Below are 27,406 nucleotides of genomic sequence, written 5' to 3'. Positions count from 1 at the left end.
TTTGGCCAGGACTTTTCACTAACCGGCTACTTTGATTGGTTGTCAATTTTTGTTTGTGTGTGTGTGTGTTTGTTTTATTTATTTAAAGTTGATTATAAGTTAATTTATTTCATTGGTCTCTTTTGTTTCGCTTTTGTGAGTAGATACATGCAACGTTATTTTCTCGTCTTATTCTTCTTCGTCTCACCCCTGACAATCTACTTCCCGGTTGCCATCATTGGGCGGTTGTGAAGCCACGTGACAAAAAGCAAGCCATCAACAACTGCAGCGCCAAAATTCGAAAAACGTTTATTTAAAAAAAAAAAAAAGAAAGACGCTTCGTGTCCAAAATCGACTTTTATTTCGCTACTAACGTGGGCGAGGTGCAGGAATCCACCGAGGAGACGCGGCCGTCGCCGTAATGTAAAGGTTAGGCTTCGGTTAGGTGTCGGTTGCAGTTCGTTAGCGGAGTTAGCCTAGCCTGGATTAGCTTTCTCATCAAATGACAATAAACCTACGAATAATCGACATAGGCGTTGTTTCCGATTTAATGGTTGAATGTGCATCCTTAGTGCTCTTGTAAAACAGTATCTCGTGAACAATAAGCACATGTCAGTCATCGTCAATATGTTAGCTCATAGCTGGTGACTTGTTTTCCCCCATTACGGGGTTGCTGCACACCTATAGTAATGGGACACAAATGAATGTGAATGTGATCAAATACGACAAGAATGCTTTAGTGATGAAGCAACAAGTGCAAGGAGCAAACTCCCCAAACAGTGTTGTGTCCTATCTGTCAATCTCTTGTCCTTAAGACAACAACAACAACAAAAAAAGATGCATAACACATTGCGACAGTACTCCTGAGTTTAACAAGATGTTTCAGTGGTTGTTTCTTCTTTGTCGTTTTCTAGCATACCTGTAGGACGCTTTGCACGACACGTTTAGCATGAGACGGAGTCCGAGGAGACCCCTGATCCTCAAAAGGCGAAAGTTGCCCTTCCACCAGAGCGACCCGCCCGGGAATCCTCATGCGTCCGTGGCCCGGGGAGAGCCAGCAAGTTCGTCCGCCCCGCGGCGCTTCCCGGACGGCATACGGGTCCTGGATCACCCCGTCTTCCCCGGCACGCAGGTGGTATTCATCCCCAAGACGGCCGAGCTGCGTAGCGTCATCGAGGCGCTCACGATCAAGGGCAAGGAGCGCGGCGTCCAGGGGCCCAACAAGTTCATCCTCCTGGGCGACAGCGGCAGCCTGGACTTGGGCTCGCTGTGCCAGACCGATGACGCCGCCGTCTTTCCAGCGAGCGCGGCGGGACAGCAAGCTTCTCAAAGCGCGACGTTCAATGCGATTGAACGAGGTGTGAAGGAGCTGTAATTATTTTATAGCATGCACCGTTAGCACAACCAGTTGACAGTTTGTGATCAAAGTGTCTTTTTCGTGCCTGACTTTCTTGTGCTTTGGAGGCGCATGTTTGGTTTCTGTCCAATTTTCGGTTGCATTCCAGTGATCAAGAAAGAGGATGTTCACCGTTTCGACGAAAGCCTCACCGACACGCAGCGGTTGGAGAGGAGCGACGCCCCGCGGCCGGGACCTGGCGACGACAAATTCAATAAGGAGAACCGGGCTGCAGTTGCCGTCTTAAAAGGAGGACCGAATATTCTGGATTCTGCGCGTGAGCCGGCACGCGGCTCGCCATCCGAGGTTGCTTTGAATTGTTGCTGCGTGTATACGTTGGAAGGCGCCGACCATGCTAGACTTCCACATACAAACAGAATTTGAAAGAGACGGGACTAAATCTTGCATTTTTGCAGGAAATATTCACATTTCTGAATTTAATTTCATTTAGGTCACGTCTGGTGTGTAATTCTGAACATTTTTTTCATGGGAATTGCTCAAATACTGATAGAAACCAAAAATGAGAGTTCTGTTCTGAGCTGCAATGGTTTGAATCGATGAGGAATAAGGAATGAAGGCGACCATTTTTTACAATAATAATGATTGAAGTGCCAAACGCTTCTCTGTCTGTTCCGTGACTTGCAGGCCCTCAAGACGGCGGCGGCCCCCAAGCCCTCCGGCGATGGCCCAAAAGGGTCCACATTCCACAAGCTGCCCTTCACCTACGTGGCCATGATCCAGTTTGCCATCAACAGCACCAAGAACGGCCGCATGACCCTGAAGGAGATCTACAAGTGGTTGCAGGAGCACTTTCACTTCTTCAAGGATGAGAACAAGCCGTGGTGGAAGGTGCGAACAACCGGCCAATGGCAACAAGGCCGTCACTCACCACGCATTCTCCCCCCTCGCAGAATTCCATCCGCCATAATCTCTCCCTCCATGAAATGTTTGTCCGAAAGCCATCGCCCGATCCAAAAGTTTCCTACTGGACCATTCGGCCGGAGGCCAATCGAGGCCTCACCTTGGATCGGGTCTACACGGTCTGACGGGCATTTGAATACAAGTACTAATTTTTTTTTTTTTTAATTTGAAAAACCAAAACAAACGCAACTGATGTTTCTCTTGCAGCCTGGTTGTCACCCGGTGGCCTCCCCTTTTGCACCGCAAGCGCCATCACCTCACCAAGTAAGAAGCGCACTCGCAGTTGTTTGGATGCAGGAAAAAAGCACAAGACAGCATTTCAAATTATTGATTATTCAAAGTTTAGCATTTTTTTCCCCTCTTCATAAAAAAAAAAAGCAAATAATGACATTATTCCAAGCAACTTTTCCTTTTTATCATTCCCCTCACTTGTGGGATTGGATTTATTTTGCCTGATGCCAAATAAGTTTTGATACATTTTTTTTTTCCTGCACTTTTCTTGTCTTGTTGTTGATCGTTGTTATGTTTTTTTTTTTTTTGGAACAGCAGCAAACACCTTCTAGCCCCAAGAAACAGAGTGAGTTCTCTAATATTTCGAAAGAAACCCCCAAAAAGAGCCAGCTTCAGATGTGTGTTTGATCCTTCCGACGTTCAGAGAAGCCGATGAAAGCTCTCCTCCCCCGAACGCCGTCCTACCTGGTCCCGGTCCAGCTCCCGGTGCAGCTCCCCCTCAGCCCCGCGGTGTGCGTGACCCCCACCTTCATGTTGGCCCCTCCTCCGGCTCGCCAGGCACCCAGCAGCACCCCCAAAGCCAAAAGGAGCCGAGGGCCTCCAAAGGTTGCACCGCTTCCATCTTCATTCTCGATATTTTCTGACATGTGAGGGTCCAGACCGGGAACTAAACCATCATCAATTTGAAAAGATGATCAATAAATGTATTAGCACATGAATGATTGCATGAATAATTTGTAACTGGTGAACTGGAAGCAGCCCCAGATGAGTAGCCCCAAGACGAGTACAACGGCGCTCCCTCTCGTTTGAGATGAGATGTTTATTTGGCCTGGTTGACGCATAAAGCATTGCCCTTGACACAATCGTACTGCGACAAACGTTGATGGGGAATTATGGAATGTTTTCTTCTGGGCAGCTGTCAACTTTCTGGGTGTCTCTCAGCAGCCTTTTTCCTCATCCTTCCCTTTTAGACGGTGGTGAGAGGCTGATTGTGACATCTGTGTGGCCAGCAGGTGGCGCTTGCGAAGGACGAGTCTCCTCAAGCGAAGCTGATAAAAGTGGAGCCGGAGTGCAGGAGCCCCAAGCCGCACACCAGAAAACAACAAGCCGGCAACTCCCGACGTAAGCAGAGTTTGGCGCGCTGGCAGCACGAAGAACCGCTCCTGATGTGCTCGCAGGACTCGGAAGCGGACTCCGGCATCGCCACCTTGTCCGCCTGCCCCGATGCACAGGCCGACGTCCAGGAGTGGCGCCTGCACTCCTGCTGCGAGACCCCCGTAAAAGCGGCCCGCCACCTGGATTCCTCCACGCCCAGCAAGCCGCTGCCCGACAACTGTGGGCAAAGCGCGCTAGACTTCAGCCCCATCCGCACACCCGGCGGGCCGGCCCGCACGCCCATGCGTGACTACACCACCTTCGGCCTCAACAGCGCCCCCTTTAAGGACTGGCCCCTGTTCTCTGACGCCTCCTCGCCCGACTGGCAGAGCGCCCGCTCCAGAGAGCTGCTCCCGGGCGGCGGCGGCGGCACCACCCCGCCAACCGCCAACCGCTCTCTGACCGAGGGCCTGGTGCTGGACACCAACAGCGACAGCCTGAGTAAGATCCTGTTGGACTTCGGCCTGGACGAGGTCCTCGACGTGAGCTCGGCTGACGTCAGCCTGTCGGAGATCATCCAACACTTCAAGTAGTCCCGTAGCATCCACTCGCACAACACACTGCATACACAAACGGACATGTGCGCAAAATTCACTCTTGCGCGCTCACACATACGTGCTCAAAACACACAAAGTGGTAGAAAGGTCACAGGCACGGTTTGGCACATTCCCACTGTTGTTCCCATTGTACCTTTTGCTATGCTTAAGTCTCAAAATCTTTCCGTGGAGCATTTCATTTAATTTCACGTCCGCGCTTTGAATGGCTTTTTTGTTCGGGTCCTTCAGGTGGTTCGCCCCCGTTGACGCTGTTGTTGTACGTTTGAATCTGTGTTGATTTGCACATGTTTGTTATTTAAGTCGATGGTCATTTGTCGCCTGCCAGTTTGCGGGTTTAAAATGCGATGAGGGTTGTTTGGCAATAAGCTATTTGAAAAGAATAGCGCAATAAGAAGCACTACTGTTACCGGCGTCGGGGTCGCGTTAGTACAAGAAGTTCATGCCGTGACTCCGAGAAGCACAATGGAAATATTCCTTCCTGCCATCTTTGTTCCTATTCTATGCTGGGAGAATAAATAGATTGTTTGTTCGCAACACAACTTGTTCTCTCGTGTTTATTCAAACAGTGTCACATACATACACAAAGACAATGTGAAAAACGGTTTGCCCGTGTGTTAACGTTTATGAATGTATTCTAGAGAGCTACAGGCAGAGATGTCACGTGAAGCCGTCGACGTGGATTTCAAAAAGGCAAAAGCGGTTTTGTCTTAGTAGGTCTTCACCTCCTGCTGGGCCACTTCCAGAAGGATCTGGAGCTGCTTGCTGCAGTAGTCTGTGGAGAGGAGTCGCCCGGAACACGACAGCTAACTGACTTTCTCTTCTCATGCACTTTTCTTCTCTTTCATATCTAAAATTGCCTGCCAATAACGACTGTGCCGCCGGCTGATCCATTCATTGTCAGGCGCGGGGCCGCAACTCACCGAACACGCGTCTGCATCTGGGCGGCAGGCGGGAGCGGCGCACGGCCGCGTAGTACACCGGGACGCCGGTCAGCGTCAAGGCGCAGCTGCGGCCCGTGTTCCAGGGGTCCGAGTACAGCGAGAGGCCCACGATGAAGAAGCACACCGCAGTGAAGGTGACGGCGACCACCAGCGGGACCTGCGAACGCCGGCCGGCGGTGAGTCGCAGGCAAAGTGAGTCAAAGTGCGGAAGCGTGAAGTTGACCTTGAAAGGTCGAGGGAGCCGCGGGAAGCGGTAGCGGTGGACGAGCATCCCCAGCGTCGCCAAGGCGATGAAGAGCCAGCGAGCGAAGGAGGCCAAGCTGATGAGGTGCTGAATCTCCTCAGTGAGCAGCATCAGCACCACCAGCGGGTACTGGACACAGACGGAAGCAGCACGTCGCATCCCGCCGGCCGCTGCGCTTCACTCGCTAACGGTTGGGACAAAAGTTTTACCAGGAACAGGACGGCAGGCAGCGGCGTGTGTCTGCGTATGTGAATCATGGAGAAGATGGGGGGCCAGTGGCCCTCCCTGGCCCCCACAAACAGCATCCTGCAGTCAAGTGCATGAATTTATTTTATTTTCAGAAACGTATGGTAAAAAAAAAAAAAAAACGACATTGGCTGACCTGGGTGAGGAAAAGAATCCCCCGTTGAGAGCTCCCAGGCAGGACAGCGCCACCAGCAGGGGGATGACGGCCGACACGCCCTGCAGCGCACGCCCGGCGAAAGTCTGCGGTGGGGGGGAAAGGTGCAGGGTGACGCCCGCGATTTCTTTTCACGACGTTTGACGGGCGCGGCATCTCTTCTGACCACGGCCACGGCGTCGGACAGCAGCAGCTCGCCGGGGGTCATCGCCGTGTAGTAGGACACGTTGACCAGCACGTACAGCACCGTCACCGTCACCATGGAGCACATGATGGCCAGCGGGATGGTCCTGAGCCCACACCGCAGCAGTTTGGGACGGTTTTCCCCAAAACGAGAAGCGGTGACGATACCTGTTCGGGTTGATCACTTCCTCCGTCACCATGTTGAGATAAAACCTGAAGGAAAGACACAGGTAAGCCGGCAAGGAGATCAGGAAGCCATATTTGTCTGATTTCAGCGTGCTGGCGTGCGCTCACCATCCGCCGTACGCGTACAGGCCGTTGTAAAACGCCAGCGGCAGCCGATCCGGCGTCAGCGCCTCGAGCTCAAATCCGTTCTGGAAGTTCTCAGTCTTCCCTGAAGAAGAAGAAGTAGAAAACCACCTTTTAGGGTTCTCGTTTTAACCCGAGCCATCTCTCCGCAGCCCACCTTTGGCCAACGCCACGATGCCGGGCACAATGATGAGGACCAGCGCGAAGGTCTTGATGAAGGTCAAGGTGACCTGAGTGCGGGAGGCCATGGTGACGCTCCAGCAGTTGACGGCCACCACGAAGGCTGCGGCGTAAAAGCGGGTGAGCGGGAAAGGGCGCAGGGAGCGGCCGTGCTTTGCGGGCAGGCGGCGGCGGCGGCCGGGCGACTCACTCACTCCCAGGAGGCTGACCAGTCGGATGAGCGGCGCGGGGGCCTCGCAGGGGGCGAAGAACGGCTCCACCACGTAGCGGCCGAAAGCCAGGGACACGTAGGAGGCCACGGCTGGTCTGGACAAAACACACACACCAAGTTCAATTAAAAACCATCAAGGAGTTGGAGTTAAGAGTCCCTAATCACTACAAAAGGACTTTCGGTGGACATTTTAGTGGGAACCCCCCCCCCCCCCCCCCCTCCTTAAAAGAACCCACCTGATGAAGAGGAACTCCACCCACAGGCGTAAAAAGGCAGGAAGTGGGCCCAGCGTCTGCAGCAGGTATGTGTAGTGGCCCCCCGATTTGGTGAAAGTGGTCCCCAGCTCAGCGTAGCACAGCGCCCCTAAAAGTTGACAAGCGCGCACGTCAACCGTTTGCTGCTGGCGAAAGCGCCAGGAGGAAAAGAGCAAAGTTGTCTTCGGGACCGTTTTGCACAATCGTTAGTTTACGCGCGGTCGATCATCCAGGCCTGACGCGGGGCCGCCCACGCAATCGGAAAGTCAACAAATACCCAGCAAGGAGAGCACCCCGCAGAGCGCCCACACCACCAGCGAGAGGCCCACGCTGGCGCTGTTCGCCAGCACCCCCTTGGGGGCGATGAAGATGCCGCTGCCCACCACCGTGCCCACGATGAGGGACACGGCGGGCACCGGGCCGATCTCGCGGCGCAGGTGCACCGCGTCCTTTTTCCGCCTGCCGTCCATGCCCGTGAACTGGACTCGGAGGATCGCCAACGGCCGACGACGCGCCCTTCTCTGCCGATCTTCTCTGTCCCTCCCGACTTCCTCTTTCGCTCGTTGGCTCCGCCACCCGAGCCCGACCGCAGGGAACAAAGCTGGCCCCCGCCCCCGTCCGGGCCTCCGACACAAACTGGCCGTTTGAATGCTGGGGCTCGCTCTGTTTTGTTTTGTTTTGTGTGTTTGTGTGACACAGGAAAAAAAAGGAGGAGGAGGAGGAGGAGACAGCTGCACAAACGAGGAGAACAACAACTCGCCCTGCGAGACCCCTCAACACTCATTATGTGTCCCGCCTTGCATTCCAAAAAGCTCCACAAAAGTGTGGAAAAACTTGGAAGAATCAAATCAGGTTTTGATCCAGATCAGATGTGTGCCCCCAATCACGTTTGCAGCAACTTTGTCTTCTTGTACAATCCGCCGAGGCCGACGACCGCACTTTTGTTTCTGCTCCAGCAGGGAGCAGCATACGTTCATATTTTTTGACTTCATCGTGAGAGCATTTGGATGTCCCGCGCCAAACAATTTTTATTTTTATTTTTTTTTTTTTTTTGGGTCTTTTCCAGTTGCTGTAGGCGAAAATGGCATCAGTCGGTCCAGAAGTGCAAGACTTCCAGGAACGTGGGCAGCTCCAACAGTTTCAGTAAGGTCGAGACAATATTTTTGTCCGTATTGTAGAGTGCCGGTCAAATACCTTTTGCCACATGATTTTGGGGTCAAAGCCATAAAACTTTGCGGTTCATGGTGTCTTTTTTTTTTTTTTTGTGGGCGGTTTTCCGAGCCCATTTGCAGTACCTTGTCCCAGAATGCCGTCGTGGTCAAACTTGTGACTCGATACTTTTGTCTTCAAGTCAAGCCTGTATCTATGTCTCAATGCTTTTGACCATCATTTTGTTCGTCCCCGTATTTATGTCGAAAGAGCCATTTTAACACTGAAACCGGTGTGCCAATACTTTTGGCCGTTCTCTGTGGAGCACGCCGCTCAATCGGTCTGCCGCCATTTTGGCTCGAGAAGAACGATGCCGCCGCCGCGTTTGAGAGCGGGGCTTCCGTTTCAGACGGCGTGGCGTCACCGTGACCGACCGCACACCTCGCCCCGCTTCTTGTTGCTAGGATACACCTCCGCCTCCCCATTTCCCGCCGTAGCGGAGTCGGACCCAAATGGCCTCGAGTGATTTAAAAGGACGTGACAGCCAAAGTTCATGTTGATGTCGTCAGTCCGCATCAACATTCGTTTGTTTTAATTTTGATGGGGAAATTTTGTTTTGATTTTTTTTTTTTTTCCTCGAAATTGGGCCTTCCTTCCTGTCTCCAGCAGGAAGTTGCCAAAACGAACTGAAAGAATCGGAATGCCGAGCGGTTCTTCTTTCACCTTCCGTGTCGGCGGCTGCCTTATTGACTGACCTTTTTTTGGGTTTCACGCTCGGCTAATTCACATTCCGGAACCTTCCGCATGTTCACCGAGGCGCCGCGCGTGTTCCGACTCCCAAGTGGAGACGTTAACGCGGGAACATTTCGTGGTGGATTTTTTTGAGGGGTATTTGGAATGTCTTTGCAATTTTTGGGTGGGAGGCGTTTTTTTTTTGTTTTGTTTTTCTGGGGAAAAGTCTGCAGCCAAAAAAATGAACACTTATTTGTAGGGTTATTTTAAAAAAATGAATCCCAAATTAGGAACATCTTTCGATTATTGTAATGTTTTTTTTTTTGTGGAACATTTTTCCATCATTTTTGTACTTTAAAAAAGGGAAAAATTTCATGTGGTTTTTGTATGTTCGAAAATGGGAATATTCCTTTTTTTTTCTCTTCAAAAGATAGCAACTTTTCTTTTTAGTTTTTTAATGGGAAATGTTAAAAACGGGAACTTTCCTTTGTGTTTAGTCAATGGGAAAATGGTTTTGTAGTTTAAACCAAAAAGTTGAACTTTGTATCTTTGTATTTTTTGTTGTAAATGCAAAAACGGGCAAATTTCTTTGTAGTTTTGAAGAGGGAAGTGTCACAAGTCCCTGCGAGAACGCCAGAGTCCGAATCTAAAGCCAATCATGCCCACCACGGCGTTCCCGTCAATTCCGCCGACGTCCCTCTAAAGATGCCGAGTCATTTTTATTTGGATCAAATGAAGAATTCATGAATGTGATGAGTCACAGAGGGGTCGTTTGGACGCAACAGGAACGAAGAAAGGACGGAGGAATTGTCTGCTGCCGTTTGCCGGCGGATTCTTTGCTCCTCGCCAGTCTGAATTATTGATGATGATGATGATGATGATGATGGTGACGACACTCGGGAAGAAGAGCAGGAAGGAGAGGAGCCAAACCCCGAATTTGCTGGAATATGGAAAAGAATATTACAAACAGACGAGTCACACTTCCCATGCACGCTTTAGTAGTTTTTTTTCTTTTCTTTTTTTGTAGTTTTCGAAAAATGGAAACATCTCTTGTGTTAAAAGGACGAATGTTTCTTTTTTCATTTGTTAAAGGTTTTTTTTTTTTTTCTAAAATTTGGGGCATTTCTTTGTATTTTTCCCCCCAGATTTTTCTCTAAATTATCCAACATTGTCTTTAGTTCCCGCCCAAAATAATAACTTTTTTTAAAAAATTAAGCATTTCTTACTATTTGTAATGAGAACGTAACAAAAATTCATTAATAGCAATGCTTTTTTTCTAAAAAAAAAATGTGCATTTATTCACCTAAATGATCATTTTTGTTTTTTATTTTTGGTGTAACCTTTCTTTATTTTATTTCTTCTGGGAGGGTTTCTTCATTTAATTTTTCCCCCAATAATGTAATGAGAACGTTTTTTTTTTCTTGATTCGGTTTTCGATTGGGTTCCCCCAAATTTATTCTATCCTTTTTAATGGGAATTTTGTGTATTTTAAAAAAATATTTATTTTGGAAAAAATGTAATTGGAAGATTTTTTTGCCATTCGTACATCTTTGTCGCTTTTTTTTTTTTTTTTTTTTTTTGAAAACTGAACATTCAAAATTTTTCCTGAGAAAAAAAAAATAAATCCCAGAAGTGCCAACATTTATTTACATTTCCCTCCCAAAATGTGAAAGTTTATTTGAAAAAATACAAACTTCCATGAACATTTTAGTTTTTTTTAAAAACATTTTTTTTACGTTTGCTTGCAGCTTTTTCCTTTTCAAAGTGCGGCTTCTGATTGGCGCTCATCTCACGCTTGTGTGTGACCTGAGCGCCAATCGGATGCGGCGCTCAACACCCGTTCGCCGGACGTGCCGACTGCGTCTTGGCGCTACGAAAAAGGGTCGGGGGTGGCTTTGATTGTGATTGCATCAATGCTCCCCCCGGTGGGATGTCTTGTTACACACGCACACATCCGGGTGGGGGGGGTGCGCGTACGTACAGTAAATGGGTGTGCATGTACCTGTGCAGCATCAGGACGTGCGAGGCGTGGGGGGGGGGGGGGGTCTTCATTAGTGGCTTTCTGCAGGCTTCGGGTACCCAGCTGCACGGTTGCCTGGCAACTAGAACCCCGTTCGGGCCAATCAGGACCGCATGCAACAGGAGTTCTCGCCTATAAGCCACCGCGCAACATCTGGAAGGCTTCCATTGTCTAACGGGCCTCAAAAAGGTCACAAAATGTTCCAATCTTGTGCCAACAGAGTCGTTTCCGCGTCCTGAAATTCGGCTTCAGCACCGCGGAGAGCGACGTCGACCTTGCGACCCGCACGTCAATCATGCAAAATATTGATCCCGGTTGTGTTTGCTCCTCAGATACAATTTTGAAATGAAGGCGAGTTGATCGAAACTTTCTGGCTGAACAAGTGCAGGAGGGGGTGGACGGTTGGCCGTTACCATGGCAACCTCAAGACAAGTAAGTGTGTATTCCTGTAATTTGACTGTCCCACCGATTCTGTTGCAAGTTATTATTTATTCCCTTTTTGTTCTTCTTAAATCTATTTCATTCAGTGAAATGAAGCAAATTGCATTTTTTGTATTATTTTATCAAATCAATTGTAATTAGAATCGAAATGCAAACTAATAAGGAGGAACAAATGCATCATTAAAAATATTTAGCTTTACACATTTTAGATATTTTTTCCCATTTCTTATTTGGGTAAGATGTTTAATATATATAGCTTCACATTTTTGATGAAATAAGGGAAAAGAATTGTCTTTTTATCTGGAAATATTCATTTAAATATATAGTTTAATAAATATATGCTTGAAAATAATGAATTTAAGCAAAAAGGTTTTGCCTTTTTGGCTAAATGAATACATTTCAATCAAAATCTTGTGTTTTAAGTATGTATTTTAGTCGCCCACCTGTGCGAGCCAACGACATCCAAAGTTTGCTGGCTGAAGGTCCCAAAAGTGGGCCCGCTTAAGTCTATAACGGGAGCTAATTAAGTGTCCCGCGCCTCCCGATTGGTGGGCGTCCCTAATGAGGATGAAAAGCACAGCTGCAACTTTAAGACTCCCCTCCTCTTCCTCTTCCTCTTCCTCCCCGTCTTGGTCTTCTTCTTCTTCTTCTTCCTCCTCCCCCTCGCATTTCCCTCAATGGTCTCTCCCAGTCTGCCTCTTCCTCCTCGAGCTCTTCTTGGCTGTGCAGCGACGCCGGAAACATGTCGTCGTGGGCACGTCCTTCGTGACCATGATGAGGATGATGATGATGATAATGATGATGATGAAGGTGGCGGTGCCTGTGGTGGCGGCGCCAGGAGGAGCGCGCCGGCCGCGCCTTCTTTTCGCCCATCGGACGTACAACTGAGGCCAGCTTGGGTGTTTTTTTTTTTTTTTATTATTATTATTTTTTTTAGTATTATTTACATTTTTTTTTTTTTAGACACGCGTGCGCAAGTTGCAGCCGAGCAGAGCGTCGGCGTCGTGAACGCGCACGGGGAGAAGGTAAGCGCGCTCCTGACCTACATCGCCAAGGTGATTGTGCGCGTGCTTGACATTGCAGGAGGGAGGGATCGTGGGGGGGGGGGGGCATGATGTAATGCGCTTCAGACAATAGCCAAGCGTGCCCCCCCCCCCCCCATACACACTATACCGCCTTTGAATGAATGAACGCACACACACATTTCATCCGATGCAAACGCACGTGCATGAGAGGGTGAATGGCTGCGGGCAACACACACGCACACGCGCGTTGCTCTTTTAATGAATGAGCATGCGATGCAATACATTTTTCATACGCTTCATGCGCACACGCTGGCCCTGAAGTATTTGGGGGCTCACGGGTGAACACACACACAAACACTCGCACGTATTATCCACATGTTTGCGTCGGTGTCAAGCAGATATGTCGTCATAGTTTCGGGACGCGTACAGGACAGGAAGTGAACACGCGCTGAATGGAAATATGTACAAAAATATGCCGACACACACACAGTAGGTAAACGGTGACAGAAATGATGCCGGCTCTTCCGCACCAAACTCCAAATGGGTTCGCCCCTAAACTATATTTCCACAGATCTCTTTGATTGATTGATTGATCGATCGATCACTTCGGCGCTATGTCCCAATACTTTTGTCTCAACCCGAAGCTATACCTTCAGCCTTATCAACTGTTTTCCACACACTTGAATCCGCCGGAATCCCTTCGTCCCGATTGGGTCAAGTTCAAGAATGGCCACAAATGCCAACCAAAACCGCTCATTAGCGTTCATTAATTTCATCATTTCATTAGCTGTGTTTTCCCAACACGACAATTTCTTTGATAGGACCAGACTGGAGCGGCTCGACGGGTTCTGTTCTTGGCAGGCTGCTCGTCTTTGAACCCGTGCGAGCGCCGGCCGCAATCTGGTGGGCTCCGTTCAAAAACGCGCACTCGCACACATTAGCAGCGTGGCTAGCGTCCATCGCCGTGTTGCGAGGAGACGCCGCGTTTCATCCATAACGAGATTTCGTCCTCCGCCCGTTCGCAGTCCGTTCGGGCAGCCGACCCGCCGGGCCCGTCAAAACACAAGCGGTCGATTTACGACGCACGTCCCGTTTTGTGCTTAGCGCCCTTTGATTAGCGTTGGCGTTTTGAGCCTCTCCGCAGCCCCTTTTGGCAGCGGACTATGAAAAATGGGCCAATCGATTTGTGATGCGCATCTCGACTTCTTTTCTGGCAGACCGACTGATGTTTTTAACGCCTTTTAATTGATTTTTTTTTTGGCGCACCTCTTGTTTGGTTTGCGCAAGTTCGTCTTCCTTCAGTTAGCGTTGGCATTTTCGTCTCTGTTTGACGTGTTCCGCAACACATTTCGGCAGAATTCTATCCAAATCAAGCGGCTGATTTATGATGTCCATCTCTCACTTTATTCACAAGGCGGACGGATGTTTAGCTCCCTTTAATTAATGTTTGCATATTTTGATCACACTTGATGTTCGACATCTTGCGCAACCACTTGAGGCGACCTCACTTCATTTTTTTTAATTTTTTTTTTGTCTGGGACTGATATTTAACAGCCCTGAATTAGTTTTAACAAATTCATCTGGACAAACTTCTTGTCTGAATTCTTACGCAGCCCATTTAAGCGTCAGATTAGCGAGGCGCCATCAAAAAAAATGGCGCAACGGCCTCCCCATCCCTGGCTTCGTTTGGAAGACGCACGGACTGATGTTTCCTGCGCTCCAATTAGCATTTTGACGGCGACGTCCTTTTCCCGCCGCCCGTCGAGGCTGCCGCGCGTCTGATGTTTTGTCTTCTCTCCAAACGTCACTTTGACTGAGCTCCGTTCAAGAACGGCGGGATGGGCGCGAGCCACCTTTTCATGTACGCTCGAGGATGTCGTTGCTTTTTTTTTTTTTTTTGTCTTTTTCATTTTTCTCTTATCTGCGCGCGCAAATGTTAGCCTCATTAACAAGATTAGCAGGAGGCGAAATTAGCTGCGGCGTGCCGGTTTGTTCCCTCTGCGGATTTCAACGAGGACTATTGTTCAGGTGTGATCCGGATTTTTAAATGATTTTAATGCCATTTTTTTTTTCTTCCTATATTAGCGTTAGCTCGTCGAGTGGCTCAGTGGCCGCTCGGCTCTCTATTGATTCTTAGTCGACGACGCCGAGGATTTAACGGGCCGTCGCAGCGGCGGTGGGGAACGGGACGAAAGGTTATTATTGCATGTGCCGTGTAGCAGAAAACCGTCAATTAACGGCGCTTGTCCGAGGAGATATAAAACACGGTGAGTGCGCTTATTGGGCCTCCATCTTGCTATCCGAGCCATCCGCCAATCAGGAACCACGGAAGCGTTTGGGATGCATCAGGAGTCCGCGTGCTGGCCCGCTTTCCTTCTTAAACGTTAGCGGATGGCGGCTGAATAAGGAGCCGGCGGGACGCTGGCCGGAGATTCTCCCAATCTTGCCAGAACCTGCTGGGACTCGGGCCCGACATTCTAGAGAGGGACCCGGGACCGGGGCTGAATCTCAATTAGCTTGCTGCGGTGGCAGCTCGGCGTGGCTACGGCACTCCCCGCCGTGTCTGTACAGTGCAAAGTTCCGGCGACCGGTGCCAAATGCGGACCGCGCAGGCCTCTCGCGCACCCTCGCGGGTATGAAACGCTCACGGCTGCGAGTTCCGTCGGACACGCCGTCATTGTCATTCGTAGGAGACGTGACGGTCAAGCTGGCGTTAGCCGGAAAGGTTGTTTGATTTGAGGATGGCCGTTCAGAAGAGTCGACAGTCCGACGAGCCTTTTTACGAAGAGATCTGAGGCGGGAGACTGGTCGCGACCCTCCGCCGGTTGCGACAAGCAGTCAAATTCACGAAGGCCTCAGTGCGTAGCAACGAGGGGCGAGCTAAGATTAGCTCGGATCATGGACTGTGGAGCAGGGATACATTCACGGCCGATTCTCGCTCTTGAGACTACTTATCTCCGTTTCTTGTGAGCCAGCCAACATCTTGTTTGACTGACTTCAATGCAGCCATGACGCCGTTTGGCGCGCTGTGAGGCAGGATACGCATTTAGCGGGGAAGCGGTCGTACTTGCGCCATCGCCTCTCCCAGGCCACGTAATTTCCAAGCCTCTCGCTTTATTCATTGGCGTTGCGTCACTTTTGATGTTCTCCGCTCTCCGGCGGTCCAGAGTTGTTTTGGAGACATTTTGGATGCAGGGAATGACTTTGTAATTCTTCACGTTTAGCTTTGGCGTTTCCACTTGTGCATCGGTCTTGTTTGAAATCCTTCACTGCCCGTTTCAGCAGCAAGGTTTTTTTTTTTGTTTTTATTATTATTATTATTATTATTTGTGTAGTTTGAACGCTGTCGTCGTTCCCCAGCGACGGCAAGATGATGTGCGAGGTGATGCCCACCATCAGCGAGGACACGGCGCTGAGCCAGCGCGGCTCGCAGAGCAGCGCCTCCGACCCGGACTCGCACTTCGAGCAGCTGATGGTCAACATGCTGGACGAGCGAGACCGCCTGCTGGACACGCTGAGGGAGACGCAGGAGAGCCTGGGCCTGTCGCAGCAGCACCTGCAGGACGTCATCTACGACCGAGACTCGCTGCAGAGGCAGCTCAGCTCCGCCCTGCCGCAGGTAGGACCGCCTTCGGAGCTTTTTCGCTTCTTTGGAAAAATCGAGAAATCGAACGAGCTAGCGTGGCTTTTCTCTTTTTTTGGAGGCGGGCGGTCATCACTTTTTCATTGACAAGCGGTCGATGCATGTACAGTAACGCCTCGGTTCTCGAACATCCCCGTTTTTGGACAAATCGTTTTTCGAATGAAAATTTTTTTTCCTGCTTCTGTTTTCAAACGAAAATCGGCACTAAAAACCTGGAAATAACATATTTCACGCAGCCAGACCAGCTAACCCCCGAAGCGCTTTGTTGTGAATTCCCACGCCGCCGAAAAACCCCAGAAATGGCAAAACGCGTGCGCCGCAACCGGCGCATTTTTGTTATTCTGTATAACGCGGCCTCTGTACACAAACGTGTCCCGGTAGCGATTGTTGTTCTTCTTCTTCTGGAGGACTACCTACCGTATTGACCCCCAATCATGGCTCCAAAGAAGGCAAGTTGCTTGTTTGAAGTTATTTTGTGTTAATAAAAAAAAGTTTACAAGGCCGGGGGTCGAGTCGCTACAGCTACGGCAATGTTCTCCCAGCCTGGCTGTACTCTACTACCAAAAAATACATTTTAAGAAAAAAAACAAATATATTTCTGAAATTATTTTATTATATAAAGTATTTAAACCATACATGTATTTCTACGATACAGATTTTTTTTTAAATCAGGAAAAGCTAAAAAAAAATGCTTTAATAGGACTATTTTTTTCAGGCGTGGAACGCATTAGTTCTTTGTCCATTCATTGTAATGGGAAACATCGATTCGGTTTGAGAACAAATCACTTCTCAAACTTTTTTTTGGAACAGATTGTGGTCGAGAACCAATGCATGACTGTATTTTGTAATGGTTCCTGCGTTGGCCAGAGTGTTCCCAAAGTGTGCCAGAATGATCTCGGCAATGCTTCTCAGAAATCAGATATTATAAATTTTGTTACATTGTGAAAAATTTCACATTCATTGAAAATCCTAGCTGGGATTTGTTACGTTACATCAGTTTTGGATACCTGCCTGAAACTTTAGATGTCTGGAGACCGATATGTTGTCATCATTCAATTAGCAGTTTTTCCCCCCAAGTGTCATTTTTTTTTTTTTTGCAAAAAAAAACAAATTCTGACAAACAAGTCTAGCACACTTTTGTCTTGTGAACTTTCGCGTTCAAGTGATGTGGCAGTCCGAGAGTGACTCAGCAAACTCTTCCTCTTTAATGGTGCCTTCATTGGCGGCTTCCCAAAGTGTGGGTGTGATTCGGCACCGAACTCTTCTGAACTCTTTCCAAAGCGGAGCCCCCAAACGTCTGACATTACCTCCGCAATTGAAAGAATATTCGGCATCGTGACGAAGTACAAGTCGGTGATGTTTGTGAATGTTGCGGCCTGAGCGGGAAAACGGTGGGGGGATTGTGTCCTCTGGTCACCATGACGACCCCACAACAACCCAGCAAGCGGTCCAGGGATACGGACATCTTCCCTCCTGTAGGAATCGGCTGTTGGTTGTTGTTTTTATTTTTCTATTTGAAAGGCCAAAAGCGTCACTCTTCGAGCGGGCGGTCGGAGACGACTCGCTCGCTCGTGGCCTCATTTTGCAGACACGGCGCCGCAGCCTTTTGAACGCGATATCGCTCCCTGACACCCCGCGGCGAGATTTAGCGTCGCCGCGGCTCGCGTCTCTCGGTCTTCGCGGTCGTATCCTCTTGGCGCCGTCGTCCCGGCTCGTCCCCGGCGATGACGGATCGGCGCAAACGTGGCAACAGCGGAGGCGAGCTTGCGCGGAATATCGCTGTCGCAGGCTGCGTAAGGCTCTGCTGAGCGCTCGACTGTATTGGGGGGGGGGGGGGCGCTTGCTGCTTTCAGGGACCCCCCCGCTCGCCCCCCCCCCACCCCACCCAACCCCCGCCCCGCCTCCGCGGCATCGCTCAAGAAGCGTTTTCCTTCCTGCCAGTTCATATCATAGCCGTAATGGCGGAGCGGAACGAGTTCCGCCAAGGCGCTCTCCCGTCCGGATATGAACAGGCACCAAATTATGCACCCGTCGGAATTTTGGCATCTCGACGCGGGGATAAGTCGCCGGGAAGGGGAGGCGAAAGAGGATCACGGCTCACAGCTTGCAGAAAAGTTCGCACATCCGGTCTCTTTGTCCGATCTCCCGACCTTATCGAGCCAAGGCGCGTATTTGCTCTGATGAAAATCGCAGGGCGCGCCGCCAAAACAAACGTCGACTCAATCCTTGACTGGCTTTCACTCGATTTGTGGTGTTTATTGTTTTTGTGACTCTTATGTAAGACATCCTTTGACTTTAATGCGCAAAAGATAACTGTTGAAGCAAAAAAAAAAAACAAAACAAGATACCGCGCCAATAACGGCCGCTCAAAGAGTGAGAAAATTGTTCTGGGGAAAAACAAATGAGCCTTTATTTACTTACGTTTATTTACGTATTGACTTATTCAGGATGAAGATGAAATTTGATAGCTTCCAGCCGCAAAGCGCTTGTGAATCACGCATCTCACAAACAATTGGTGACGAAAATGAGCATTTTGCACGAGAATCTTCTATTGCCTGTAAGTCGAAAGAAGACCTGAGGAGAGAGGAAGGCTTTCGTTGCGCGGCGTGAAAACGTCCCAAATTACTACAGAAGCGGCAAACGGAAATGTAGCCCCAACTGTATTTATTGTTCAGGATGGACCCGGTCCTAACGCGCTAAAGCAAGTCCACCCCCCCGAGTCTTCGCTGGGTTGGGCGGGTCCCTCGGGAATCCACCGTAGTTCCTGACTCGAGACTCCCAATCGCTTTTTTTTTTTTTTTTTTAATTCCAGGAAGTAAGTACGCAAATAAAGTGAAGCGTTGTCCCCTTTCGCCAATCACAAGGTGTGGACCGTACCATTCCTGGGCCGGGACAGAACTGGATCGTAATGTCCCTCGGGGACCGTCAGCTGGCCTTATCCTCCTCGGCATCGCTTAACCCTCCCCCAAGATGGCCGAGATGGCCTGGAGAGGAAACAAAGCGCTCCGCCGTGTAGTTTTGTTTTTTTTTTTTTCCTCTGAGAAGCATCGATTGTTTTTGTGATCGAGACGGCCTTTCATCTCCGACGGCGTTGCGAGCGCTCCCGGCGGAGGCGGCGGATCGATACGGTGCGACGGGCTGAGGCCCCGTTCAGGCAAAAGATCGGTCGGTCGTCCGAAAGAACCCAGCGGGATCCCCAAACGGCGCCACACCAAGTATTGAGATGCTTTGTCGGCAAAGACTCGAACGCGCTCCGCGCATCTTCGGTTGGCTTGCGATCAATGCAATGTGCGTGAGGAACACGACTCAGCAGAATTTGCACCTCAAGGGACGAGGGTTTGTGTCTGCGTATCCTCCGGTAATCCCTGAAAGCGGCTTGACTGCGCAACGTGACACTTTGATCGAGAAAAGACCCACAAAAGCGTCTGAAGACGTCCAGCACGGCTGCCATCTTGCTTGCGACCAACCTCTTTTAGACTTTGAGATTGTTCCAAAGCAAACCACTGCAGAGAGGCTAACCAAGCTAGCGTCGGTAATTACGGATTTGTACACCTTCAAGCGACTGATGCTTGAACACAAATGGTGCTGCAACCTGTGTAAACAGGCAATATAATATACTCAAGGGGGTGTCTTTTTTTCCTTTGCGAACAAACAATGATTGTTACTGCAGCTCAGTGTGCGGCGTGGAAAACTGTTCTTTCGCTGCATGTCTGTACTAACCTGCCCCCTGGTGGCCAAGCCATATCCACCAAAAGGAGGGAAATAGGGGGGCGGGGGGGGGGCGCTTCCAAAAATTTCAAATTCACTTTGTAGATTAGGGACCCGCTGTATTTTCCGATATCCCTCAAACACATTTGGGGTTGGACCTTGTTCAGGAAAACCCGCCGTAAATCCCAAAATCAGACCAATGGTCGGCAAACGATGGTCCGGGTGTGAGATCATTCGCCGGGTCCTCGCTAACCTCGTCGCCTCTGAATGCTCCACTTGAAGGCCAGGAATAGAACATGATGTCATCGGCAGCAGCTGAGGGGACAGGGACTCGCTTCGCGCTCTCTCTCTCTCTCCAGAGACTGCAACCCCCCCCCCCACCCCGTACATAGACTGTAATATCCCTCAAACATTGGCTGAAAAATGTCTTTCCAAATTTTGCACGTTTTCTTTTCTTTCTGAAATTCCTGAACACACAGGCAATAAATATTTCACAAGGTCCGCGTGAGAATCCCAACCGGTTGACGACGGCAACGCCGACATGCTAACCGCAATCGAATACGAATATAATTTTATCTTTTGGCGCTGATGCAAAATCATCTTTGAAGGGGATGGGGAACGAGGTGAAGACCAGATGTGAGGCAAAATCATGTTTGAACAAGCCGGACCAGATGTCCCCCCGCCCCCCGCGGAACGTCGCCCGGGGGGCGGGGGGGGGGGGTCGACTTAATTGCCTCCTTGTCTCCGTGCCGTCGACGGGTTTTCCCAGCCGCCGGCCGTTAATTGAAGTCGGACGTAGCGAATCGCAGGCAGAGGCCGCGTATCGACGCGCCGCTTCTTCCGTCCGTCCTCAAGACCGAGAGGACGAAGGTAGAACTCGGGGCCTCGAGTCTCCGCGGAAAATGTGTCGATTCGCTCCGGCTGGCGCGACGGCAGATGGGAAACGGCCTCGCGCTCGTTTGGGCTTCGACTGCCGACAAATGAAAGGGAGATTAAAGGGCAACAAATTGCGAGAAAATGAGCCGAGTGCGTCGGAGCGTCTTCGAGCACAGCGGGAGGAATTGTGTCGGCGACGGAGGAAGTGGCGCGCAGTGCGGCCGCGCAAGCTGACGTGTCACACACGGCAGCAATTTTTTTGGGGGACGTTTCGCCAGGTTGTTGGTTCTGGATGATGCCAACGGGTCAATCACGATTTGTTCACGTCAAGGATGCCACATTTCGAGGTTTTACGCAAAAAGCGCGTTGAATCATTTTCCCGACATTTGCAACAAGAGCAGACGTTCAGGCACCACTTCGAAAAACTGTCGCGATCTCCTTATTTTTGTTTTGTTTTTCACGTAAACATCAAAGTCCCGCGGCAACTTCCCTCACGCCAGCAGCGAGTTCTTCGCGCGGCGGCGGCGGGCGAGCAAAATGCCGCCATTGTTTCGCAGCAGCACAAAGAGGCGTTTCCACCCCCCCCAGCCGAGGGACTCGACTCTGCGCCGCCACGTGAGCGTCACGGGTTTGGCCGCAAAGGGCTGCCGGCGTCGTCGTACCTTCAACTCTCGACGCTTTCCCAATTTAGCCCGCCGCTAATTGACGTCACATGCGGCACGTCAACACGGAGACGGCGCAATCCACGCGGCAATTAGTGATGCGGAAAAGTCTCCCAAATCGTCGTGGCTTCCGTCTTCGGCCGCTTCCCGTTGCCGTAACGGATTTGCGTGCGAACCCGCCGCCGTTAATTCCGCGCTCATTAATGGAGGTCAACGCCACCTTTTGTCCGCTAATCGCTCGAACGATAAGAGAGCTCGGCGGAAGGTTCTGGTGCGTGCGAGGCGGCGGCGTGACACACGGCCGCGTGAGTGACAGCTAAGGAGAGGAAAAAAAAGAAAGAAAAAGAAAAAGAAAGTAGGTCGCGGCCAAACGTCGCCTCTGGTGAGACGTGACCAAACATGAAAAAAAAAAAAAATCATAAAATAATACTAATAAAGATGAGACTTGCAAGTCATGGAGGCCTCCCCTAAAAAAAAAAAAAAAAAAAAGGCCAAGATAAGTGGTCGAAGCCCTCAATATGCGACAAAGCGCCACTCTTGGCCCAGATGAAGCTCCTCAACTCACTTGAACGTAGATCCTCGGCGTCGATACCCCCAACGGATTTTATCTAAACGAGGCTCCCCTCCGGCGCTCGAACCGACGTGCCACAAGCAAAAGCGCTATTTTTGTCGGCTTTATTGATCCCGTCATCACGCGTTCGCAATTAGCCACGGCGGTTGTCTGTCCTACTTTAGCACGAGGAGGCGACGTCGGGGGGGAAGAAAGAAAGACGCCTTTGTTAGCCGTAGCCGCTCGTCATGCGAGCTGGATTAGCGTGATTTGCTCGCGCTCGCAAGACTTTGCAATATTTCGGGAGCAAACGGCAGCCGGAACAGGAAGAGCGGCTCTTGCGCGTTAGCGTAGATTAGCACGATTCACGTTCGCGGATAAATGGTCGGAAGCTTGTGGCAGGCCCGTTTTAAAAACTTTATATAAAAACAAAAAAAACATAAAACAGTTTCCTTTTGGCCTCTCATCCTCAATGGACCGTCTCAGAATAGCAACATCAGCAAGCCACAAGATATTTTTAACTTGAAATCCTTTCTCTCTTTTTTTTTTTTTTCACTATTTGACAGATGAGACAAGAATAAAACTGCTTTTTTTTGTCGCTGTAGTCAAACGTGTTTTAGGACCTTCTCTTAAACAAAAAAAAAACGTTTTCTTGTTTGTTTGTTTGTTTGTTTTTTCTTGAAGAACTGAAAGCATCCAGATGATGCCGTTTGTCCTACAGTTGGATGCTGCCGTCTTGTGGTCACATTTGGCATTACATCCATTTGAATAATACTGTGTAATTTCTTATCCTTTTGGTCAACATTTTTTTTTTGCCGAACAAATATATATTAATTGAAACACATCATATATTATACACTATATTCCTCCTGTGATATCGGAATCATGATTCTAAAAATATTATTTGTCCATAAATAATTTAATCCATCATTTTGAAATAGATCCTGAAAGTTACCGCAAAAAAATGATGTAATAAGTTCTCGAAATAGCTCATTTCTTTTTCACTCAAATCCTAATTCTAGCCGTAATATTTTATATTTCATCTTCGGACTCGAGCAAAAAAAAAAAAAAAAGTATAGCCGTTGCTGTTCAGACATTATCCGGAAGAGGGCGCCATTGGACTCCCAAAGCCTCCAGAGCTCAAGGCTTGAAAATGAATTTGGTTTCCAAAACGGTCTGAAATATGAACTGGAAAATGCAAAGGTATTGAACTGAAGTCTCCTCCCCCTCCCACCCGCCCCAACATTCTCCTTAATTTCCAACACCTTCAATTTCAACCGTTATGAAACTTTATGAACACGTGCAGGCTCCCTAACCAAATTTTGGGGAATCTAATGCGGATTTATGCGCACATTTTCTCCGCGTTTTCATGTCCAAACCTCGTTCGGCTCCCGCTTGTGGTTTCTTTTCTTTCTTTATTTGTTTTGCCCCAAAATGCGAGCGCGCCGTCCCTCGTGTGGGCGCGTTAATGAGGAACTGATGAGATTGCGCTCCTCCTCTTCGTCCCTCGCCAGACTGATGAGGCCCCAGTTGCAAATAAAGAAAGCGATGGTGGGAGGAGACGTTGGTTGCAAATCAAAAAGGGCGAGAGAGAGAGAGAGAGACCAAGAAGTTGAACTCCTGCCGCATGAATAGCGTCGTCAATAAGGGGGAGGATGTTTTTGGTTTTTAAATTACTTTTTTTGGGGCGGGGGGCTCCTTTTGGTTGTGCTCAACAGCCTCAAAAGAGTCACAACCAGTTTTATCGACGTCTTGCAAAAGTATGTATTTTTTTGTCATTATTTGGATAATTAATGTATATATTCTGCATCCATCCATTTTCTTAGCTGCTTATCCTCAGAAGGATCTAGAGCAGCGGTGTGTCAAACATACGGCCCGCGGGCCGGAACTGGCCCGTGTGAAGAGGTTCGATCGGGCCCGCGGGATCATTTAAAAATGCATGAAAAAAAAATACACGGAATACGGAAACAGGGGCGCATTGTTTTGATCAGAGAAGAAGACGACGGGATGCGCTTCTACGGGCCAAAAGATGCCAAGTATCAGGAACAAAAATGTCATTTTAGTCAAAATTGAATGCTGGTCAGCAAAAAAGTATGGTGGAATTCTGCTGTCCATGGAACTCTGTGAATTTTCTGTATGAATTGTATGTGTATGTGTGTTTCCTCTATGAAGTTTACACATTTACAGGACACGTGAAGATTTTCTTCCTGACACGGTTTAATAGCACTCGCCTTAGTTTGTAAGGCGTAGGCAGGGATTACATTTCGATTTGATGATGTAAATGGTTTGAAAATTCCTTTCTTTATTGATCTTGTTTCATCCGACGATATTTTTCAATACCAATTACGTGTTAAAGTTTTGTGCCTTTGTCCAATCAGTGGCAACGCATACGTGTGAATGATAAAAGTCAATTGCACATTTGTTGAATGTTCATGAAACGTTGACGTCTCCCTGATGTTCTTGTGCTTCTCTACGCCAAAACAAAAGAAATATATGATAATTTGTTTATTTTTCTAGCAGAGTATGCTACAATTTGAACGGTCCGGCCCAATTGACATCAGCCGAACCCACGGCGGTATGAAATGAGTTTGACACCCCCCCCCCCCCCAATCCCAGCTATCTTCTGGTTGTCTTTGTATCTATGCATGTAAATGTTATTTCATATTTGTTTTGTTGTCCCAAATAATGGGCACTTCCTGCGGGCTGCGCTTCCCCCAGTGGCGGATTTTGGCAGGCGTCCGACGGCCTCGCCCTTCTTGTCATCCAAATGAAAATGAAGCTCGAGACGCTTTTTTTTCCGGCACTTTTAACCGGTCCTGTTTGCGCACTTGCGTGTACCGATCGGTGTCGTTGCGATGCTCCCTCGGCCGATTGGCTGGTGAGGATGAGGAGGAGGAGGAGGAACCGGGGGACCGACCGTGGGGAGGGGGGAGGCGACTGTCAGTTGCCGCCGGGTCCCGCTTAGCTCCGCCGCGGCAGCAGCGGCATCATTTCCAAGCCGCGGGCGACTCGGCGGCACCGCGGCCCCCGAGCGGCGCCGTTCCCGGGGCGGGTCGCCGCCGCCGCCGCCGCCGCCTCCTGGCACGCGTGCGTGCGTGCGCGCGTGCGCTCGCTCGCTCGCTCGCTCGCTCGCGCGCGCCGCGTTTGCTTCTCCTCTCCTCCCTCTTTTGTTTGCTCGACGGCGACCATGCCCTGATCTGGGAGGCTCTGGCCGAGCGGGATTATGATTTTCTCGGAGGTGAGCGCGGGGACGACCTCCCCCAAGGCGCACCCGCCCAACGGCACCCGCTTCTACACCTTCCAGGCAAGTCACGTGACTGTTGACACCGGCGGGCTGCTCTTTTTCCTCCTTTTCTCATTTGCTTTTTTTTTTTTTTTTTTAATTTATTTGTTTGCAATTGAAAACGTGCGAGGAGGAGAACGGCTGGCGTTATCGCGACATCTGAGCTCGTACGCCGGCGAGGGGCTTACCCACCTCAACGTCTTCAATTATTCATTTGATGCAAAAAGTGCACAATTGCAGCTTCTGCGCCAACGGGAGACTTTTTGATGGCCGTTGCTGTTATTAAAGTCCACTCGTGAAGCCAACACGGGTTGCGTGGCTGTTGTTGTTGTTGTTGTGGTGGTGGTCACCTGCTGATCTTATTTGGGGAGCACGCCGGCGGTGGACACTGCTGAACCCCCCCCCCCCCACCCCCCTCCCCCCAACCATCTGCATGCACGATATCGATTGTGTTGCTGTCGCCGTTTCCGGACAATGGGAGCTTGTCTTTGCGAGTTGCATTTTATTTGTGTGACTTCAATTTTACTCTGTTTTTTTTTCAAATTTATTTAGCTTAATTTATTTGATTTTTAAATTACATTTGTTTTGTAGACGGTATTTATTGTATTTCAGTTATGCTTTTTCATTTTTTTTTCATGTATTTGTTTTGTTATTTTCACATTTCTTGCATTTTTTTTTTACTTTATCTTTTCAAAAAAAATTTCCCGGATACGTTCATATATTTTTTTTATTTAAACTAAATGAGTAGCATTTTAGTTTCTTTGGAATTACTTATTTTGTTCAGTTATTTTCATTATTTTATTTTACTTTACACATTTTGTTCATATAATTTCCTAAATTTACAGAGTATTTTTTTTGTGATGTGTAATTTTAGTCCTCAATCATATTTTGGGAATTTTTCCAAAATCTATTTAGTCATGTTATTTTCTTTGACATTGAATTTTAATATATTTATCTTTATTCAAGTGTACAGTGTATTTTGTTTCCTCTTAAATCTAGATTTAAAATTTTACTTTTTATTCAATTAATTTTAACCACATTTTATTTATTTATTATCATTATCTGTGGATTATTTAGTAATTATTCCTTCATTTATTCTTTTTTTTTTTGTAGGTTTGCTTTATTTCTCTTAATTTGGAAAGAACGCCGTTAGGTCCATTGTAGTCCATGAGCAGGTGCGTCTCCGTCTCGTCTACTTTTCTTCATATCTTTGCAAAAAGAGTGCCTGACATGGAAAGTTGTTATTGATGTTGTTGTGCGCTGATCATGGAATATTACTCACGTCATCTTTACTGCACGCGGGCGTGAAGTTTGGTCGCGACTGAGGATTCGCCTCGTGGACACAGCTGCCCAATCGTCGTCCTCCGGCACTTGTGGCACGGCAACGTGTTTGCGCGCGGCCGGAGGGGATGCCGGGAGCTTCGCCGCTGACGGAGACGAGCAGCTTCGTCAAATCCGCCGCGGCGCAGCACCGCACCGCACCGCACCGCTCCTCCGTTTTGCAAATCGTGTTCTCGAAGAGCAGGAGGAGGAACCGCAGAAGGTCAAGATGAGCGGAGTCTTCGGCTTTGGCATTGCGTGTTAGCGTTACGCTAGGCCACGTTTCCAAGACGAAGCTGTGCATTTGCGCGTTATTGTCTTTATTTTGTGGTGGTTTTGGGCAAGCATGGGCTCGGAGCAGCTTGACGCCACCCACCTCGAGCCTTTTGGCAGAACTGGTCCTTGTCTCCTGAACTGCACAGAATCGTATCCCTTGTGGCAAGTTGCCGTGACGGGGTTATTGCCGTATCCCAGCGTCCGAGCACAGACGTGCAGTCGTCGTGATGCCTGGATCGGGACGGACGATGCTCTAGTTTTTTGATTCTTTTCTTTTCCCACAATGCTTTGGGGTAGCCCAAACCTGAGCTCAAAATGGCCGTCTGTGACCGCTGTCAATCACGCAAGCGTGTGGCAGACTGACCGTTGTTAGCTTAGCTATTAGCGGTGTGCAGACCCGGTCGCATATTCGCAGATTGAAGCCTCTGACGTTTTTATTTGTTTATCCGATGACACGTTTGACACGCGGAATTGCGCACGCTCGCCGTTGGTCTCTCGACCGCGCCGCGCCGAGGAAGGCGTTCGGCCTATTTTCCGTCTTTTTTTAATCAGCGTTTTAAAATCCGCGCGGGGCAGATGGGGAGCGCTGTTTGACCCACTTTGATGGATTCCACTGCGATTAAAAGGATGAACCAGCTTTTGAATGCAAGAGCCCCCCCCGTGCCATGTGTGTGTGTCCCTCATATGCTCACTAGTTAGCTTTATAGCAGATAATTTATGCATCCTTGCAGCGACTTGAATCACGTCAATGTTGGTCCAA

General features: G+C 49.1%; 3 protein-coding genes across 7 annotated transcripts in view; 2 read left to right on the top strand and 1 right to left on the bottom strand.

Annotated features, from left to right (window-relative positions):
• The first annotated feature begins 8 nt into the window (after nucleotides 1–8).
• Nucleotides 9–4,767, top strand: foxm1 (forkhead box M1). Of its 3 annotated transcripts, none has more exons than XM_061806208.1 (9): nucleotides 9–135; nucleotides 894–1,337; nucleotides 1,485–1,681; nucleotides 2,021–2,224; nucleotides 2,287–2,415; nucleotides 2,504–2,560; nucleotides 2,843–2,873; nucleotides 2,952–3,133; nucleotides 3,541–4,767. In XM_061806208.1, exons 2-9 carry the CDS (start codon nucleotides 929–931, stop codon nucleotides 4,213–4,215), a joined length of 1,884 nt encoding a protein of 627 aa, XP_061662192.1. In that variant the 5' UTR covers nucleotides 9–135; nucleotides 894–928; the 3' UTR covers nucleotides 4,216–4,767. The 3 variants fall into 3 exon arrangements, with proteins under 3 accessions (XP_061662192.1, XP_061662193.1, XP_061662191.1); XM_061806209.1 differs by lacking the exon at nucleotides 9–135 and adding an exon at nucleotides 172–408 and having other exon boundaries at nucleotides 2,846–2,873; XM_061806207.1 differs by lacking the exon at nucleotides 9–135 and adding an exon at nucleotides 173–408.
• Nucleotides 4,768–4,775: 8 nt separating this feature from the next.
• On the bottom strand, nucleotides 4,776–7,641 carry si:ch73-352p4.8 (cystine/glutamate transporter). The gene is made up of 12 exons (XM_061806216.1): nucleotides 7,239–7,641; nucleotides 6,944–7,070; nucleotides 6,687–6,802; nucleotides 6,474–6,599; nucleotides 6,302–6,401; nucleotides 6,176–6,220; nucleotides 5,991–6,114; nucleotides 5,807–5,910; nucleotides 5,634–5,730; nucleotides 5,404–5,553; nucleotides 5,160–5,337; nucleotides 4,776–5,011 (listed from the first exon to the last, which is right to left on the bottom strand). Exons 1-12 carry the CDS (start codon nucleotides 7,429–7,431, stop codon nucleotides 4,947–4,949), a joined length of 1,425 nt encoding a protein of 474 aa, XP_061662200.1. The 5' UTR covers nucleotides 7,432–7,641; the 3' UTR covers nucleotides 4,776–4,946.
• A 367-nt stretch (nucleotides 7,642–8,008) lies between these two features.
• ppfia2 (PTPRF interacting protein alpha 2) overlaps nucleotides 8,009–27,406 on the top strand; it is a 46,488-nt gene continuing 27,090 nt past the window's right edge. For 2 of the 3 annotated variants that reach the window (XM_061806158.1, XM_061806157.1), the window contains exon 1: nucleotides 24,948–25,071. In XM_061806158.1, coding sequence (XP_061662142.1) covers nucleotides 24,991–25,071 — 81 coding nt within the window. In that variant the 5' untranslated portion in view covers nucleotides 24,948–24,990. Of the gene's footprint in view, nucleotides 8,105–11,194; nucleotides 11,295–11,994; nucleotides 12,203–12,266; nucleotides 12,329–15,688; nucleotides 15,948–24,947; nucleotides 25,072–27,406 lie in introns of those variants that run through there. The other variant, XM_061806156.1, reaches the window with a different exon arrangement.

The sequence above is a fragment of the Syngnathoides biaculeatus genome, chromosome 20, assembly GCF_019802595.1.
Source record: "Syngnathoides biaculeatus isolate LvHL_M chromosome 20, ASM1980259v1, whole genome shotgun sequence".
Classification (NCBI taxonomy): Eukaryota; Metazoa; Chordata; class Actinopteri; order Syngnathiformes; family Syngnathidae; genus Syngnathoides; species Syngnathoides biaculeatus.
This window is presented reverse-complemented; position numbering and strand designations above follow the sequence as displayed.